The sequence below is a fragment of the Pelophylax lessonae genome (assembly GCF_965119305.1).
Source record: "Pelophylax lessonae genome assembly, chromosome: 13".
Taxonomy (NCBI): Eukaryota; Metazoa; Chordata; class Amphibia; order Anura; family Ranidae; genus Pelophylax; species Pelophylax lessonae.
In genome coordinates this window covers 28,976,516-28,996,816 of record NC_138780.1, presented here as the reverse complement: position 1 = coordinate 28,996,816, position 20,301 = coordinate 28,976,516, and the positions used below count along the sequence as shown (strand labels likewise).

The window sequence follows — 20,301 nt, the reverse complement described above, 5'->3', positions numbered from 1 at the left end:
CTCAAAGCACCCCAGGGTGCCTGGGCACCCTGGTTGAAAAAGGCTGCAATGAAAAACCAGGAAGGGGTCAGTAAATATGTAATTTACCAGCTTCTTCCTTTTTGAATGGACAGAGTCATAGTCAGTGACATTGTAAAAAAATAAAATAAAATGTTAAAAAAAAAAATACAATTAAAATACCAAAAAATAAAAATTACTGACTCCAGTGGGTGAACTTCCAGGATCGCAAAGGTCACACTTGCAACCAGGCCCTGGCATTCCACCACCATGGGGAGGCCCCAAGATGGCAGGAAGGGGGCCCACTGCAGAACTTGTGAAAGGGTCCCGCTGCGGGACCATAATAAAGGGCCCCGCAACGAGAGTAAAGAGCCCCAGGATCAGTGGGAAAAGCCCCAGGCTTGAAGGGAAGGGCCCCAACCAGGGGTCCGGGGGGCCCTTCCTGGTTTCTTGCATCAGGGGCACTGAAGGTTCTAGTTATGCCTGAGTTATAGTTAATCAAAATAACCAAACAGAAATCCATTTTAGAGTGACCCTGTCATTATAAAAAAATTAATCCAAGCAGGATCTACCCAGTACTATCATAACTACTTACCTTTCCTTCTGCTTGAGCTATTGAGTGTCACTCTAATCCTGAAAAAAGGCCCCACGAAGTATGCTGGACAACCAACACTTCTAGTAGTGCCCCCCTCAGCTCTCACTGGTTCCTTCTGTTGATCCTCACTTTCATACAGGAGATAACTAATGACAGTCAGCAGAAGTAACCACTAGGAACTTTGGGGGACCCATGAGATCGCCCTGTGCATGGGCCATAGTTGCCTGGATAGCTTGAGGTCAAGAATACGGTTAAAGCTGGCCAAAGGCATTTCGTTTTTGTTCAGCTAAAACAGATTCCTCCATCCACACAAACAAGGTAGATAAAGGAATCTTCCCATCTGGACATTGTATCCTGACAGCGGGACCCACCAACTTTAGAACACTGATCACCACCTGCAGCCACTGATCAAAAAAAGTTACAAAGCATGTTGCTTTGAAAGAAATTGATCAAACAATTGACTTTTGTGAAGCATCGATGGCCAAACACTGATCGAAGTTCAGCCAGGTCTTTTGGAACCAGCCAAATCCGATTAGTGTATGACCAGCTTTTGACATAGGAATCAATTGAAGTCCCAGTGCACATGTGCAGTAAAAAAAGGACCCAACAAGGACATTTTTGCTTTAAAGGCTGTGCAGTGCAAAGACAGATTCGCAGAAATAAAAAAGATCACTAAAACAGGTTGCACTTAGGGGAGTGGGGGGATAATTAAAGTGTAATTTAACAAAAGATACAGTGGTCCTTTAGACTTGAAATGATGATGTTGCAGCCTAAGTTTCGGTAAAAAAAAATCAGCACAAGGGACAGTACAGTAAAACCTTGGTTTGAGAGTAACTTGGTTAGAGAGCGCTTTGCAAGACAAGCAAATTTTTAAAATACATTTTGACTTGATATACAAGCGATGTCTTGATATACAAGTAGCGTCATGTCACAACTGGGTATAAAAGAGAAGAGAGGCGCCTCTAAGTGTAGCAATATGGTTACATTTAATGAAGGTTCAATATTTAGCAGCTCACACGGTTGATGATTAAAACAAGCACATCTAAGTATGCAGGCATCCGGGGTAAAGCTGTCCACATAGACAATCCTCCGCACTGCCATCTTCATCAAACCCTTCCACGCAGCGCTCCACGAGCGATTCAAAGTCTCGCTTTCAGATCACTCTACTGCAGGGTAGTCTTCCCAATCACAATTGCAGATTGACATCGGTGAGAGTCAGTGGTTCAGAAGATGGTCTATGTGGACAGCTTTACCCCGGATGCCTGCATACGTAGATGTGCCTCTTTAATCATCAACCATGTGTGTTGCTATATTAAAAAAGAATAGCGCGCAAATGCAAAAGAAATTACTACCAAATCTGAAGACAATCCATAAATAAAAATGGGGGTCTGGTCCCACCATATGGCCATATCGTGCTCAAGCCCACTACTGCGTCAAAGTACCCCATTATCAGTGGGTCCTACACTATCCATGAAAAAGAGATGAATCCAGCCCTTCTAACCCTTGGAGACAACACTCCTTGCTGGGAGAGATGTGCAAATGCACTACAGGGGTTCATAGCTGCAGCAGCTTTGGAAATACATGGGTATGCTCCCCCAAATTTTTTGCCTGTTTATTATGTATTCGGTCTGACCAGACTATCGAGGTTGAGCAGCCCTCCCCACCCCCCACATACACCTGTACTCAATCAGTGTTCACCATCAAATGGATATAGGAGGAGTCCCCTGTAGTGCATTTGCACATTTTTCCCAGCAAGGAGTGTTGTCTCCAAGGGTTAGAAGGGCTGGATTCATCTCTTTTTCATGGATAGTGTAGGACCCACTGATAATGGGGTACTTTGACGCAGTAGTGGGCTTGAGCACGATATGGCCATATGGTGGGACCAGACCCCCATTTTTATTTATGGACTCTCTTCAGATTTGGTAGTAATTTCTTTTGCATTTGCGCGCTATTCTTTTTTAATGTACATGTCTTTTGGTTCATAGCTGCAGCAGCTTTGGAAATACATGGGTATGCTCCCCCAAATTTTTTGCCTGTTTATCATGTGTGTTGCTAAATGTTGTACCCACAATAAATGTCCCCATACTGCTACACTTAGAGGCGCCTCTCTTCTCTTTTATACTCTGTAGCTCCTGCTGGATTTTGCTTCGAATCCCCTTGTGGAGGCGCCATTTGTGGATGGACATTTTATGATGACACAACCTATCACATTGCTATAATCTTTGTATATGGACTATAAACTGAAAGACTTATGAATAAATGGTTGTGGAACGAATCATCTGAGTTTCCATTATTTCTTATGGGAAAATTTGCTTTGATATATTAGTGCTTTGGATTACAAGCATGTTTCCGGAACGAATTATGCTCGCAATCCAAGGTTTTACTGTACTTGCATTGAGTAAGAAGTCTTTCTTGTGCTGGTGCTGGCTTTCATAATTAAAATCTGAAGTCTTCTGCACCCCCCCCCCTCTAAAGCCATAATTTTCCGGTGCTGTGGGAGATAAGACAAGTGCTGGACCTGCAACATGCACTTGTAAAGAGTGCCGCCTATGTACAAGGGGTACATAGGCGGCACTCTTTACAAGTGCATGTTCCTTTATTCTTAGAAGCTGTACTATAGCATCCATCAATGGAAAGGGCTCAATGAATGGAGGAGGAGAGATGAATGAAAGGTCTGCCTCCTCCATTCATAGAGTGCTTTTGAATCATGGAAGCGATAGTTCTGCGATAGATCTCAGGGTCCATGTGAGTTGGATAGGATGTCATTTCGATTTGTGCAAAGGCTTGACATGGTCTTTTTGTGTTGCAGCACACTGCAGAAAAGAGTGCGTGCACGGCCGATGCATGGCACCCAATCAATGCCAATGTGAGCCAGGCTGGCGAGGAGAAGACTGCTCCAGTGGTGAGTAATTGTGTCATTACCCACATATTGTATATGCTTAATGTATAATAGAAACCAAAAGAATTTCCATTCTAGGTAATATAGCAACTTCTATACATGAATAGTTCTAATGCAAACGTTGAATAAATTACAACTTCATGCAACTTCTACAAATCATGCCTTGTATTTTTCCTACAGTGTGAGAAAATGTATTTATTACTGATGGAAAAAAGGTAAATTAAAACCTATAAACCCAAATATTACTAATTATAGTAGTGTCAGAAGCTTTATACGCTATATTACCAAAAGTATTGGGACGCCTGCCCTTACACGCACATTAACTTTAATGGCATCCCAGTCTTGGTCCGTGGGGTTTAATATTGAGTTGCCCCACCCTTTGCAGCTATAACAGCTTCAACTCTTCTGGGAAGGCTGTCCACAAGGTTTAGGAGTGTGTCTATGGGGTGTATTTACTAAAGCTAAAGAGGGAAAAATCAGTCAAACTTTTCCAGAGAAACCAATCAGCTTCCAGGTTTTATTGCGAAAGCTTACTTAAACAAGCTGAGGTTAGAAGCTTATTGGTTTCTCTGCAGAAGTGTGATTGATTTTGCCTCTTTAGCTGTAGTAAATAAACCCCTGTGGGAATGTCTGACCATTCTTCCAGAAGCGCATTTGTGAGGTCAGGCACTGATGTTCTGCAGGCCAGTCAAGTTCCTCCACCCCAAACTCGCTTTTCTATGTCTTTATGGACCTTGCTTTTTGCACTGGTCCATATCATTGGGTGGAGGGGGGATTATTGTGTGGGGTTGTTTTTCAAGGGTTGGACTTGGACCCTTGGTTCCATCCAGTGAAGGGAGCTCTTATGGCATTTTGGACAATTTCATGCTCCCAACATTGTGGGAACAGTTTGGGGATGGCTCCTTCTGTTCCAACATGACTGCACACCAGTGCACAAAGCAAGGTCCATATAGACATGGATGAGCGAGTTTGGGGTGGAGAAACTTGACTGGCCTGTGCAGAGTCCTGACCTCAATCCGATAGAAATTAGATGAATTAGAGCGAAGCCTGTGAGTCAGGCCTTCTCTCCAACTTCTGGAAGAATGGACAAACATTCCCATAGACACACTCCTAAACCTTGTGGACAGCCTTCCCAGAAGAGTTGAAGCTGTTATGGCTGCAAGGGATGGGCCAACTCAATATTGAACCCTACGGATTAAGACTGGGATGCCATTAAAATTCATATGCGTGTAAAGGCCAGGTGTCCCAATACTTTTGGTAATATAGTGTACATTGCTATTTGTTGAATTAGGCTGGGAGATGACGGAGGGAGGGTTTGAACCTGTGTCTGGGACATGCATCTCTCAATACTTTTGGTAATATAGTGTATCTTTATTATATCTTAGCACACAAAGAATAGCCTCATTTAGGAAAGAGCCTGCCCTATAATGACCAGCTAGATACTTGGTGGCCTAGGTTAGTTAGGGTGGCCTAACTGATCACATTCCCAAAGGGTGGGCCAACTCAATATTGAACCCTACAGACTAAGACTGGAATTCCATTAAAGTTCATGTGCGTGTAAAGGCCAGATGTCCCAATACTTTTGGTAATATAGTGTACATTAGAAACAATACAATAGTGAAGCTGCGCTCATCCAATACATATAACAGTAGGTCGATAGATGGTATATATAATACACAGGAATAGTAGGACTACGGTGATATACACAAAATAAATAAAAAGTGACTTCAGTGCTGTAAACAGGTTCTCCGTATAAGGTGTACATTGCTATTGGTTGAATGGTGCTGGGAGATGACGGCGGGAGGGTTTGAACCTGTGTCTGGGAAATGCACCTCAATACTTTTGGTAATATAGTGTATCTTTATTATATCTTAGCACACAAAGAATAGCCTTATTTAGGAAAGAGCCTTCGCCATAATGACCAGCTAGATACTCAGGGTGGCCTAACTGATCACATTCCCAAAGGGTGAGCCAACTCAATATTGAACCCTACGGACTAAGACTGGAATGCCATTAAAGTTCATGTGCGTGTAAAGGCAGGTGTCCCAATACTTTTGGTAATATAGTGTACATTGCTATTTGTTGAATTAGGCTGGGAGATGATGGAGGGAGGGTTTGAACCTGCGGCTGGGACATGCATCTCAATACTTTTGGTAATATAGTGTATCTTTATTATATCTTAGCACACAAATAATAGCCTCATTTAGGAAAGAGCCTTCCCCATAATGACCAGCTAGATACTCAGGGTGGCCTAACTGATCACATTCCCAAAGGGTGGGCCAACTCAATATTGAACCCTGCAGACTAAGACTGGGATGCCATTAAATTTCATGTGCGTGTAAAGGCAGGCGTCCCAATACCTTTGGTAATATAGTGTACTTTGCTATTGGTTGAACGGGAGATGACGGAGGGAGGGTTTGAACCTGTGGCTGGGACATGCATCTCTTAGAAAATTCCCAGGCACAGATCTCCCCTGGGAACGACTCTTCACATCAGGATCATTTTAGAGCAGTAAATAAATATGTTCTCAGAATAACATTTTAAGCCCATTCTGCAACAGCCACATAATCTGATATCCATGTATATGGTAAATATAATCAGTAACGGCATGAGTTTTAACTAAACAAACATGACTTGAATATTATTACAGACGAATGCAATTGAAATGAGTATTTGCTATATAACTACTGTAATCAGGAACGGTCCGAGGAAAAAGGCAATGGTAATGGTAATGGCAACCATTGGTTGGGAAGATACAATACTGCCCATAGAGGTTAAAAAACAGAAAAAATAAAACGATCCCATCATTTGACTGCCAATTACTTATAGTGCCAAAATTAGGCAGGCCATACATATGCAATTTTATTTCCTTTAATCACGGGTTGCAGGAAAGAGAATTGTTCGATTCCCCCACCTTCCACGGCTCGCCCGGGTCTCCTGTCCCACTGGGAGACCCGGACAACCAGCCTGCACGGCCGCCGAAGACCGGATCAAAGCCGCATTCGGCTCTGATCGGGTCTCCATGCAAAAACCCGGAAGTGATGTCATGACATCACTTCCGGGTACTGGTGCCAAATTCAAAAAAATGACAGCATCTTGGCGTTTGGAATGCTTTTGAGTGCAGAGGAGGGGTTTGGGGTCTTTTAGACCCCCAGATCCCTCCTCAAGAGTACCTGTCAAATAAACAAAATAGAAAATATCGGCCCATATCGGCCGGTACCGATATGCATTGGCCAAAATATCGGTATCGGCAACGAAAAACCGATATCGGTTGATCACTAGTTACAATGCACAGCTGCACCAGATTTTCAGTGCTCCAGTTTTAGTAAATCTCCCACACAGAGTCTGCGACAAAGTCCTAAAGGCCCGTACACACGATCCGGAATTTGAACAAAAAATACCACTTTTGAAGCGATCGTACTATAATCGGACTGTTGGTACAGGGCTTTCGAGAGCCAATCATGACAGTTCATCTGATATTATTCGATCGGACAAGCGCGAAAAATGTTCTCCTACGATTTTCGTTTTTTACAGTACAGTTTTTGTTTGGAAATACAATACAAATACAGTACAACACATGGCATCACTTCCAGTTTTTTTATTCTGTCGTATGAGAATTTTTGTAATTTTTGTAATTTGGAATTGGAAAAACGGATGACAATGGATGATCGTTCATTTACGTCCATTTTCATCCGCTTCCGTCAACATCCCTTTTTTTGAACGGATGAAAGCCCTATTTTTCATCCGTAAAAAAAAAAGGATCGGACGAATAATGGATAAAAACGGATGACAACGGATGACAATGGATGACAACTGAAGACAAAGGATGAAAAACTGATGACAAAGGATATAAAACTGATGTAAAACTGATGTTGACTGAAAAAAACTGATGTCGAAAAAAACGTGACTGAACTGATGAAATAAATTGTCTGTAGGTGTGAAGAGGGCCTTAAGGTTTGACAATAAAACCTGGAAGCTGATTGGTTACTATGCACATCTGCACCAGATTTTGTGTTCACCAGTTTTAGTAACTCTCCCTCTTTGTGTGTCTTTGCTGGTCAAATAAAGTTTTAGGCCCCTTTTACACGGGCGGTGCCCCCGACGGACTCAGTTTTGCTCAACCCGGATCGATCCACCGATGCCCGATGAGCAGGTGGATGACAGCTCCGTCTCCACTTACTTTGCAGAGATGGAGCTGTCAGAGCCCCACTCTCCTCTATGGGAGATCGGATGAAAATAGACCGCCTGTCCGTTTTCATCCGATCCTATCTAATCCGATCCTCCAGACAGATGGAAAATAGGGTTTCCATCCGTCCGGATATCACGGACCACATCAGATCGGAGAGCAGCGGATGTCAGCGGACATGTCTCCGCTGACATCCGCTGCTCCATAGGGCTTCATGGAGCATCCAATCAGGTCCGCCTGAAAAAACTGACAGGCGGACCGGATTGGAAAGCCCGCGTGAAAGGGGCCTTATGAGTGTTAGTAACACTCAGAGAGCTACCCTGTTTTAGGCTTGGTGAGATTGTTTTTTTGCAAACACATTTCTGGTTATGTCTCTGCAGATTTGGGCTTTTCCACTGCATGGTACGGCTCAGTATGGCTCGCTTTGGCGCTTTTCCACTGCATGGTACGGCTCGGTATGGCTCGCTTTGGCGCTTTTCCACTACATGGTACGGCTCGGTACGGCTCCCTTATACAGTACCACCTTGATTGGGGTTCCAAGCGGGCCGTACCTATACCATATCCCGCAATCCTTTGCATGCAGCCTTGATTGTTTTTCACTACTAGCCACTGATTGGTCAGAGAATCGTTGTAATCCCACCCACTTACTACTTTAGTGGAAAAGCAAACCGAGCCGAGCAGGGCCAAGCAGTGCCAAGTGGAGCCGAGCCGGTACTCGCAGTGGAAAAGTGCCAATATTTCTAGTTATGTTGGGGGACAGCAACCAAAGCTTTTATTGGGGATAGGGGGTGCCTAAAAGTAGCTTGCCTAGAGAAGAAAAAAGACTTAATTTGGTCCTGTTTGGGATAAATGTCTGCGACTAAAAGAGATTAAGTAAAAGTAGCATTGGGGAAATTTTTTTTTTTTTTTTCATTTTTCCAAGAAAAACCTAGATAAAAAATGTATGTTTTCAAATTAAGGCTGGGTTCAAATATATGTGATTTAGATGCATTTTTAACCATATCCAATTCACATAACATGTGAATGTGACTGGCCTTCACTGGAGCTGGTTCACACATGTCCGGGGCGGCCATAGTGCAGTTTTGAAAAGGGTCCTGTGCATTTTTGGGTCTGGTTCAAATGTGAATTCAGGCAAAAATATGCACCTAAATCGCACCTGAACCGATGAACAGAAATGCATCGGGCTCTGGACTGCAAACCGCATGTCCACATGTGCGAACCCAGCCATAAGCCTGATCTGCACCAAACAAAAAAGACAATGTTCCGTTACAGTACAAAAGAAAAAAAAAGTTATGAGTTGTGGAGTTGGGGCTATTCCGTTGAGAAAAGAATGTTCCGGCACTTATAGGGGAAAAGGGAACAAAAAGGCTCTGGCGGGTTGCTCAAAGGGAACTCTAAACTGATGCATACAGTTCCAGGACAAGGTCTTCCGACACGCAGGACGAATATGGAGGAAGTTGTGACATGGTTAAGCCAATGTGTTTTAGTCAGGATGAGCGTGTTTTTGAAACACAGCCAGGTTTCCATTAACATTATTGTAACCAAAAATGTGTTCTTCCATCTGGGAACTAAAGTAGTTTGTAACTCATCAAAAGTTCAAATTGTGATCTTTGATGAGTTCCTCTTATAAATAATAATATTTCTAGTACAAGCCATTTTTTGATTCGGTAAAACAAAAATGAACAAATATAAATTTAAGTATTTTGTATGCTAATATAGGGTGGGTGAATGAGTTTATAAAAAAACAATTAGGTTCACTGGTTAAGGGTTAATAAAGTGCACAAATTTTGTAAAAATTTTGTAAGAAAGCCACACACTATCAGTGTAATCTGCAGGACTGAGCTATCAGTGTTACAGCTGGGGTGATGCGAAGAGATAGAAGGGACTTTCCTTCTCAATTGTTTTCCTACGTATGCCTTTTCCCGGCCTTAGCTGAAAAAAGTCAAGCACATATCCTGGTAATCCATTTATCCATGCCGTATTATTGGTAGAACAGCATAAGAAGGTAGGCACTTTTCATACTGTAGCACTGTCCCCATAGGGCTTGCTGTGTGATGACTTGTTGGGCCTCCACTAATTACCTGCTGACAGTGACTTAGGGACAGTCCACACATTTTTCCCTACTCCCAATGGCTCGTTACTCAATAAACAGTCCAGGGGTGTTGATTTTTTGTATTTATTGTGGAACTTGGATGGGAGAAGGGAATAGTGGGATACTCCAACTGGAAGTACTTACCATTGATAAGGAAAACTCTCACTTGGCCTCACCAGGTTACTTGTGGAAGCAGTCTCGCTGCTTTGACCATACTGCCACATGTATTGAAAGGGTTAGGTCTCCTTGCTCTTTCTCCAGCAACAAGATACTCTCTAGCATCCCCTTTACTGACACCAATCCACTGACTCTTCTAGCTGCAGGGATGGCCCCCCTCAGGTAAGGCCCCTTGACACAGACCTGTACTCATTGTATGCAGAATTCGATCTTTCCAGTGTCTCCCTTACAGTTAGCTCTACAGGACCTCCCGGTTCATTTACTCTCTAGCCCTTTAGGCCCTCAGGTCAACCACCTGAGGCCACATGGCAACTTCTACAGAGGAGGAGGCAGCCGCCCCTCCCTCCGGGACTCCACTCTCCAGCTGAAAGACCCCGAGCACATGTGCTCTTGACATATATACATTATCCCAGCATGCACCAAGGCACTTTCCTCTGCCAGTCACCAGGACTGGACTAAATTGCCTGTGCACTCATTTGCCAGGTTTCCTCCCACTGTCCAATATGCCTCCCTATTGGACCAGTGTGAAACACTTCAGACAAACTGAGCTGCACCTGAGCACAATGAGCAGACCTTACTAACAGATCCTGCTCTCTGGTAGGCAGAGAACAATATAGATTTACCTGGTAATCCTTCTGGTAAGCAGAAAGGATCCAAAACTTTACTCTCTCTCTCTCTAGCACCTACCTAGGAGGGTGCTACAATACTAAAAGTGAAGAACACTATACTGGTAACACCCTTGTCTATCTCTTTTCTCCATGTCTTACTACTGTATGTAATTCTGCCTCCCTCCCTCCCATCATTTTAAGGAGCAGGGATTCTCAATGCATGCTTGGTGACACATCTGCATTAGTTGAAAAAATTTGCACAAAATACCTGTTGTTTCTGTGGGAAATCTTGTGAGCTGGTGACTATCTGGGCTCTCTGTCTATGCCGTGCTCTTATTAGTCAACATTGTTCCCAGGTCCCACTTTGAATGGCATATTTGTTGTTGGGTCTAGATATAGTACATTAAAGCACAGTTTCAGCTGTTTCTGTGTTTATTCAAAAGTCAGCAGCTACAAAAAGTGTAACTGCTGATTTTTAATAAACACACACTCACCTGTCCCACAATCCAGTGAGCCCCCATTCACACTGGGGCGACCTGTCAGGCGACCTGGTCGCCTGACAGGTCGCCGTAGGTCGCCTTCCATAGAGAAGCTATGGACCCGTTCTAATAGGAGCGACACAAGTCGCTCTGACTTAGAAAAAGGGTCCGGAGCTTCTTTGGGGCGACCCGGCGCGACCTGCATAGACTTCAATGTTATGAATTCCATGCCGGCCTCGGAGGTCGCCCCGGGAAGTCGGATCGCCCCAGTGTGAACGGGGCCTTATGCGGCTGCCCGAAGCTTTGGTTCTCTCCCTCAGCCCTCCCCAGCGCCGGCATCATTGGTGTGGGCATCCGGCTGTGACAGTTTCACAGCCGGATGTGTACTGCGCATGCGCGTCCTGAATGGCTGGGCAATCTTCTGGGACCAGTGACGTGTCCCAGAAGATTGCAGGGAGGGAGGGGGAGAGGAAAACTTCTGCTCAAGCTGCCTAGGTGGCCCGAGCAGAAGTGGGAGCGGATAGCTGTCAAAACTAGGTACCCTCTCCCCCCATTAAAATATGACATGCCGAATATGGCATGTTAGGGGGTCAGGAGTCCTTAAAGCGGAACTTCCCCTTTTGAATGGGACTCCGCTTTAAATGTATGCTTAATGGTTCAGTCCACGGAAAGCTGATACATCTCTGTTTTCCCTTGAGGCATATTTTAAAAAAACCTGTAGAAGACTATGGACCATAATAATGTAGTTCACAGACCCCTGATAGGTCCTGCTGTCACTCCCAAGTTCTATTCCCTATGGGCGCAAGCAGCCAGGCAAGGTAGTTTCCCACTCTCTCTTTACATAAGAACCAGGCAGAGATGTATTTTTCAGATCTTTTAATTAAAGAACTTGATTAGGGTGTGGGGGTAAGACTTGGGATACTCCATATTTAGTGCAAACACAATGGAGGACACTCTGTGACTATGGCTGTCTCTTACTTCGGTGAAACTCCTCTTGAGGTTCGTGATGAGTGAACTATGGCTCAGGGACTCTAATGCAAGAGCAGATCTGAGCCAGCAAGTCTGGGGCAGTCTCTTCAAGAGTTAACAAGCACAGTCCCTAGGATCTACTTCAGACTTGTACTCACTTTTCCCTAGGTACTTGAATGCTTTCCTGCAGTACCAGCCAGCTTCTGTACTGTGTTGCTCCAGATCAGGCTTCCTGCAAACTACTTCCAGGAACTTTGGTCGTGGGTCCCCCAGCTGGGACCCTGGGTGGCCTTCTCTAAACTTCAGCTAAGTGAACCAAAAGGCCACACACAGCCCTCAGGCTGGGTCTTCTTCCACAGGACAAGGCCAATTTATACACACCTCAGCCCTCTACTGGTCACTCTTCCTACCAGAAATTGGCTGAGGGTGTATGATCATGCAAGTTGAGGATCTGCCTCCTCCAGCCCACTAAATTCTGGAACTTAACAGGGGGAAGCAGTAGAACCTGCAACAAGCAGAAGCTAGAACAGTCAAAAGAAATCAAACTTCGTTTCAGTGGCTACAGAGGAACCAAAAACGAATTTTTTCTCAAAACTACAAGCAACCTAATTAGGAGAGTGCTACATAAACAATTCGGCTACTTCAGCAATTTACTGTAATCTTTTATATTTCCAGCTTGTGACCCGCATCTTTGGGGACCCAGATGTAACTATTCCTGTCATTGCCTAAACAATGGGATTTGTGATGCCATTTCGGGGTCCTGCATCTGCCCTCCAGGATACAAGGAACCCTTCTGTGAGAAGCCTTGTGAACCAGGCACCTACGGAGCAAACTGCTTACTGGACTGCCAGTGTAAGAATGGAGCCAGCTGTGACCCTCAGAACGGAACCTGTCTTTGTCCAGAAGGGTACACAGGACCTTAGTAAGTATACTCACTTTTTCTAGTTGTTTTGTTTAGTTCTTAACTTGACATGTACAATATACTTTGGCGAATATACAGTATATCTGCATTTTGGTCTTGCTCATGTCTTAAGCCTCGTACACACGCAGCGAATTTCCGCCGACCGGTCGTCCGTCTTTTGTCCAGAGTGGTGTCTGTTGGTTGGAATGTGCCTAGACTGCACACAAATTTTCCCGTATGACAGAATTCTACTTCAGAAGTTATGTCATGTGTTGGATTGCTTTCTTTGTGTTCTTTCATCTCTGAGCATGCCTAGTCTCTGTCAAAATCTGTACTAATGAGACGAAAATCGGACGTGTGTTGACGGACGACAAAAATTATATAGCCTGCACACCAGGATTTTTTCGGCCGAAAAGTCGGAGTCAGTTTTTGGAAGCACCATACTAACAAGCCGAAAATCGGCAGATCGGTCGTCGGGCGAAATTTCCCGGCCGAATTTCTTCTCGTGTGTACGGGGCTTATGTTCCTGTTTCTTGAGATCTTTCACCACCACACTCTATGCCCCCTCTCTACTCACTACTCTCCACCCCCATCCATGCCCCCCTTACCACTTGACTAGTCCACATGCCCTACCACCTTAATCCCCATCTATTTCCATTCATCCCCTATACTCTTATCTACTGCACATTTTGCACGGAGCATAGGTACCTAATCCAAAAGTACCATGCAATTTTTATAATGATCCTCAACTTAAAACCATATTATTATTCTGCATCTGATGATGTCAGTGATCAACCAACGAAAGCCAACACAAAAGCTGCCCATAGGCTGAACAGAAGAAAAATGTGTAAGTACAAATAACCTTAAACAATACGTGTATAAACAGATAAATCTGTGCAACCAGTGTAAATTGCAAAAAAATAAACTAAAAAAACCCAATATAAGTAAACACTATAAAAATCCTTGAGATAATACAACTTTATGCAAGACAAAAATCTTCTATTGCACTTCTTTTTTTCCACCACATGTGCATTAGGAAAACATGCTTTTCCTATTTTACATTGCTCCACTTAAGTATTGGGTTCCAGCACCTAGTAAAAGGGGGGGGGGGGTCACTCACCAGATAACTTTGGGCCACCAGGACCCTAACTGCTTTGATGTCTAATTCTAGGCTTGGTGTGTACTTGGCATCCACTTTCTTTATACTTATATCCAATGCCACCAGCAGGATAACCCCAAAATGAGAGAACAATAATGTGATAATCGTGCAATACGTTTGTTAAAAAGAAAGATTGTAAAAAGATAAATGCCGGTACACTCACATTTCCATGTGCCACAAAGCCGCACCCACTATGCAAAGCCCGGTTAGTATTCAATCCTCGCCGCCGCTCGTCTCTCAGAGCCCACGTGCGTTCCAATTGAGGCAGACGTGACGTCAGTAAAGGACCCAGAAATTCCGCCACTAGTCAGACCTCACTGCATTTCACCGGAAGGCGTCATCAAGAAGTTGACGACACATTTGTATTAGAGCTAGCACCTCAACATATAAACACAAAATATTTTGGGCATAACCTAAAATTGATGGCAGCAGCTGATTGATAATCACTGGTAGTATTTGAGCACAGGGGGCGCCATTTTGTTTATGTTTGAACAGAAGAAAAACTGATTTCTCAATCCACGCCACACTTCCTGCCAGCTGTCAAAATACCTGAACAGCGATTTAGCTAATAATTTTTTACCTGACTACTTTGATTTTTCAATTAAGGGATGTCAGCTGGGAGGTGGCCTATGAGGCCACCCACTAAGCAAATGTCAGCCATTTCCCCAGGAGCCGCCCTAAAATTCAACAGTGTATGGTTAGCTAAATAATACGTTACGCAGATCTGAAAATGGAATCAGTTTATATGTGTTTAACCTCCCTGGCGGTATGATTATGTCAGGAATTATGTAACAAAAGTGGTACAATTTTTTGCATGGAAATTTGGCGTTATGTATTAAAGGCCTACAATTCTTAGTAATTACTGACTTAAACCTGACCAAAACAAGACTCTAGTAGACATCCCAGATGTGATAAATTTGAAACACAAACGCATGAATTATAATCTAATCAATAATATAATGTTATTATATAATATATAATATATTATATATATATATATATATATATATATATATATATATTATATTATATTATTTAATAAAATTATATTATTGATTAGATTATAATTCATGTGTTATATATTATATATTATATATATATATATATATATATATATATATATATATATATATATATATATATATATATATTAGGGCTGCGCATCTTCACTTACCTCGCGATTCTATGCAATTACGATTATTAGGGTCGCGATTCGATACGATTTGATTCCGCGATGCATCACGATTACTATGGGGACCCTTTTCTAAAGGGGGATCTATGGGGACCCTGCTCTAAAGGGGGATCTATGGGGACCCTTCTCTAAAGGGGGATCTATGGGGACTGTTCTCTAAAGGGGGATCTATGGGGGCCTGCCCTAAAGGGGATCCAGGGGAACTGAGCTCTAAAGGGGGATCTATGGGGACCCTGCTCTAAAGGGGGATCTATGGAATAGATCCCCTTTAGTGCAGGCAGATCTCCCGTAGATCCCCCTTTAGTGCAGGCAAAGGCAGGTCTCCCGTAGATCCCCCTTTAGTGCAGGGAAGGTCTCCCGTAGATCCCCCTTTAGTGCAGGGAAGGGCAGGTCCGCCATAGATCCCTTTTAGTGCAGGCCAGGGCAGGTCCCCCATAGATCCCCATTTAGTGCAGGCCCCCCCTTTAGAGCAGGCCAGGGTCCCCTACCAATAGAGCCCCCTTGGAGCAGGCCAGGGTCCCCCTTCCACAGACCCCCCCTTAGAGCAGGGGGGGTCTACATGCTGGGGGAGCTCCCCATAGACATGTCTACACAGCACTACATATTTCCAGTGTCACTACTCAATGGTCTGATATCCGGACTCTTCTATATCACCTCCACTCCATACACAAGTCATAGCACACAACCTAACATGATTATTATTGCCAAAAGACTCATATCTATAATAATGCACAGTACTCAGCATCCTGTCTTCTACAATCATTACTTAGGGCCAATTCAGTGCTGAGCGCCAACAAGTTCAAGTTCACTGCACAGACAGAGCAGCCCCCTCTCCCATAGATAATCAGTGAGACTATCAGCACCGTGCCCACAGCTCTATGTATATACAGACGGCTCTGTCCTCCCACTGCCACCAGCTCACCTGCCCGGTGGTGCTCATGTCTCACGCTGTACTCTGACACTGTGCCAGGACTCTGCCAGGACTTCCCCTCCCACTCTATCCCGCTATATGAGACGCTATCCAGCAGCAGTCTCCGTGTGATGGCGCCCTCTGGCGCACGGAAGGACCCGAGCAGCAGCTCTATCACGGAGGAGCTCCGTGTTCCACAAGCCCGGCCAGCGGCCCAGCGCCGCCATGTCACTTCTGTCCCCGCCCCCGGAACTGACGTCATCAGTAATCGATTTTTCAATCACCCCGAATCGAAGCAGAATCGCGAAGGGTCGCATCGCGATGCATCGATTCAGCGATTATATTCTGCAGCCCTAATATATATATATATATATATATATATATATATATATATATATATATATATATATATATATGTATATATATATATGTGTGTGTGTATACATTTATAAATATATATATATATGTGTATATATATATATATATATATATGTGTATACATATTATATATATATATATATGTGTATATATATATATATATATATATATATATACAGTAAACCCCCCTCCATTGCGGGGGTTACGTTCCGAACCCAGCCGCGAAAAGTGAAATTCCGCGAAATAGAAAAACCCTATTAAAATGCATTGTAGGCATGTTTATTTTACTGTCACTGTACGTGTAGAAGCATTTTAAGGTCTTTAAACACACTTTTAAAACAATAGAAACTCATTTAAACACATAAAAGATACTAAGAGACATAGCAAGAGCTATGGAAAACACAAAAATATTTCATTTCTAATGATTTATATAGTAAAATAACATTACAAAAAAAAACGCGAATTACCGGGACCGCAAAAACTGAACCGCGATGTAGCGGGGGATTACTATATATATATATATATATATATATATATATATATATATATATATACATAACATTCATATTTGCATAACATTCCACTTCTTTCCCTTAAAAAACTCTTTGGTTGCTTTCGCAGTATGCTTCGGGTCATTGTCCATCTGCACTGTGAAGTGCCGTCCAATGAGTTCTGAAGCATTTGGCTGAATATGAGCAGATAATATTGCCTGAAACACTTCAGACTTCCTCCTGCTGCTTTTGTCAGCAGTCACATCATCAATAAATACAAGAGAACCAGTTCCATTGGTAGCCATACATGCCCACGCCATGACACTACCACCACCATGCTTCACTGATGAGGTGGTATGCTTTGGATCATGAGCAGTTCTTTTCTTTCTCCATATTCTTCTCTTCCCATCACTCTGGTACAAGTTGATCTTGGTCTCATCTGTCCATAGGATGTTGTTCCAGAACTGTGAAGGCTTTTTTAGATGTTGTTTGGCAAACTCTAATCTGGCCTTCCTGTTTTTGAGGCTCACCAATGGTTTACATCTTGTGGTAAATCATCTGTATTCACTCTGGTGAAGTATTCTCTTGATTGTTGACTTTGACACAAATACACCTACCTCCTGGAGAGTGATCTTGATCTGGCCAACTGTTGTGAAGGGTGTTTTCTTCACCAGGGAAAGAATTCTTTGGTCATGCACCACAGTTGTTTTCGGTGGTCTTCCGGGTCTTTTGATGTTGAGGTCACCGATGCATTCTTTCTTTTTAAGGATGTTCCAAACAGTTGATTTGGCCACACATAATGTTTTTTCTATCTCTCTGATGGGTTTGTTTTGTTTTTTCAGCCTAATGATGGCTTGCTTCACTGATAGTGACAGCTCTTTGGATCTCATATTAAGAGTTGACAGTAACAGTTTCCAAATGTAAATAGCACACTTGAAATGAACTCTGGACCTTTTATCTGCTCCTTGTAAATGGGATAATGAGGGAATAACACTGTAATGTTCTGGTACCTTTGGGTACCCTAATTACTCTTTCATAAGTGTATGCGCCCCACCATTCTCTTTTGGTAAGGTGCGCATACACCTTTAAGACTGATGCTGTCATCAATGAGCGCCGGACTGGATGGCTATTTAGATCGCCGGCTCTCACTCACATGTGTTCGTTCAAACTGCTTTGTGCCTTGATGCTAACCTGTCTTGAAGCTCTCGTGCTTGCAAGCATACCTCGCTGTCGGAACCACGCTGCGCTGATCCCTGTATCCCGCTACCGGATCATCCGCTCTTGCCGAACCTCTCCTCTGCTACATTGCTATTAGTGATAAGTACCCCACAGGGGAAACCTCTATAACCTTCATACTAAAGCTTACACTATCTAGCTCTGCATACTAAGGACTATTACTACATCTGCATTATCTAAGATTGCTAGCTCTTGAGCCTACTACCACCTGTTCTTGCACTGGGTTGATCTCTCTTGTATGTCCACCTGCTACTCTGTCATCTGCTACCATACATGATTGCTAAACCTATCTGCATCCCGTCTGCTACTATCTTACTTTCAAGAACATTTCCTTTCAAGTGTCTGTCATCTACCATCTCTACCCAACCTGTCTCTTCAGCCTATCATCACTGTGTTACTATATACATAAGTCACTCTAGGAAACATCTTATTGAGTGTGTGTATTTACTTGCTGAATTGAGATCATCCACACATGATGAGTCATTGGGAGTTGGGATTGGTGTCTCAGCGTTTCTCTTCATGACTACTGAAGTGGAATATTTCTGCAGCTGAAAATCCACATCATACATAAAACGCAGGAGCGTTACAAACACACACCTGGCCATGGAACAGCGGAGCAGCCAATTGTCCCATTACTTTCGGTCCCTTAAAAAGTGGGAGGCACATATACAAACTGTTGTAATTCCTACACCGTTCACCTGATTTGGATGTAAATACCCTCAAATCAAAGCTGAAAGTTTGCAGTTAAAGCACATCTTGTTTGTTTCATTTCAAATCCATTGTGGTGGTGTATAGAGCCAAAAAGATTAGAATTGTGTCGATGTCCCAATATTTATGGACCTGACTGTATTTACCTAAAAATATGCGCTTCATATAAAGAAAAAATATATATATATACAAGTGATAATACATTCACTTTGGCTGGTTTCCTAACAAATGTGGCAATTGAACAAAACTAAGAATTCAAGTGGGATTATCCCACCACTGTAGCCCTAGGGAAGGTTGAGACCACAGAAGCCACAAAACAGAGATATATACATATAAAATATAACTCAAATGGAGTTGGCCATTAAAATTAAACATGTGCTTTTGCCTCCTTTAGTTGTGAAATTAGATGTACAGAGAATCAAGCATCCACGTTTCAATGCCCCGAGAGCTGCCTATGCCAGAGTGGAGGCGTCTGTGACCAGATTAATGGAGAATGCACCTGTCCACCAGGATGGATGGTAAGAACTTCAGATCATTGTCCCTTCATAATTACTATTAAGGTTTTTTTTGTTTTTTTTTTACATGGTGCCGCGATCCCCCTTAAAGCCCCCTTAGAAAATATAAAGGTGAAAAATACATGTGGAACAGATTTATAACATATTTATTACAATGGGTACATGTAATTGCTTAACACAACATACAGCAATAGCAATGTGAGCATGAGCCCTGCCAACACAGGCTTAAAATTTTATTTGTATACTGTATCGGCATTAAAATATGGTAGGAATATATTGTATAAGAGGCATTTATAAGGAATTCACACTATACCAGGTAGGTAAAACAAACCACAATCAGACAATCCTTCAGTTGCTAGGAGCAACAAAATACAAGGAATTGGGAATTCGATTTTTAATATGTACACTAGCTTCTTAGTGTTGCCTCTTCCATAACACGGCCTTTCTTAACCTTTTTACCCCTGAAGATCACCTGAAATAATTTTTAGGTTCTTGAGGAACCCCTACTAAAAATGATGATACCTACAAAGCTCATGATCAGCTTTGATTAACAAGTTGAAGAAGTTTGAAAGTAATGTGGTGTACTAGCATATTTGAAACCCAGGGCAGATAATTTGGTTACCAAGCCCTACAAATTATTTTCAGTAAAATTCTTAAAATAAAAACTTCAGAAAAGAAAGGCAGGCAGTAAAAAGTGTGGTGCCCTCTAAGATTAGTGGTCAGTGTAGAAGTGAACCAGGGGCGTAACTACAGGAGTGGCAGGGGTTGCAATTGCAACCGGGCCCCATGCTCCAGGGGGCCTGTGCGGT

At 43.0% G+C, this 20,301-nt stretch overlaps 1 protein-coding gene across 2 annotated transcripts in view; it reads left to right on the top strand.

Moving 5' to 3' along the window:
• The window catches only part of LOC309569433 (uncharacterized protein), a 215,011-nt gene that overhangs the window by 124,108 nt on the left and 70,602 nt on the right, over nt 1-20,301 (top strand). For both annotated transcript variants that reach the window (XM_082275258.1, XM_082275257.1), the window contains exons 5-7: nt 3,402-3,494; nt 12,678-12,924; nt 19,372-19,495. In XM_082275258.1, coding sequence (XP_082131384.1) covers nt 3,402-3,494; nt 12,678-12,924; nt 19,372-19,495 — 464 coding nt within the window. The remainder of the gene's footprint in view (nt 1-3,401; nt 3,495-12,677; nt 12,925-19,371; nt 19,496-20,301) is intronic.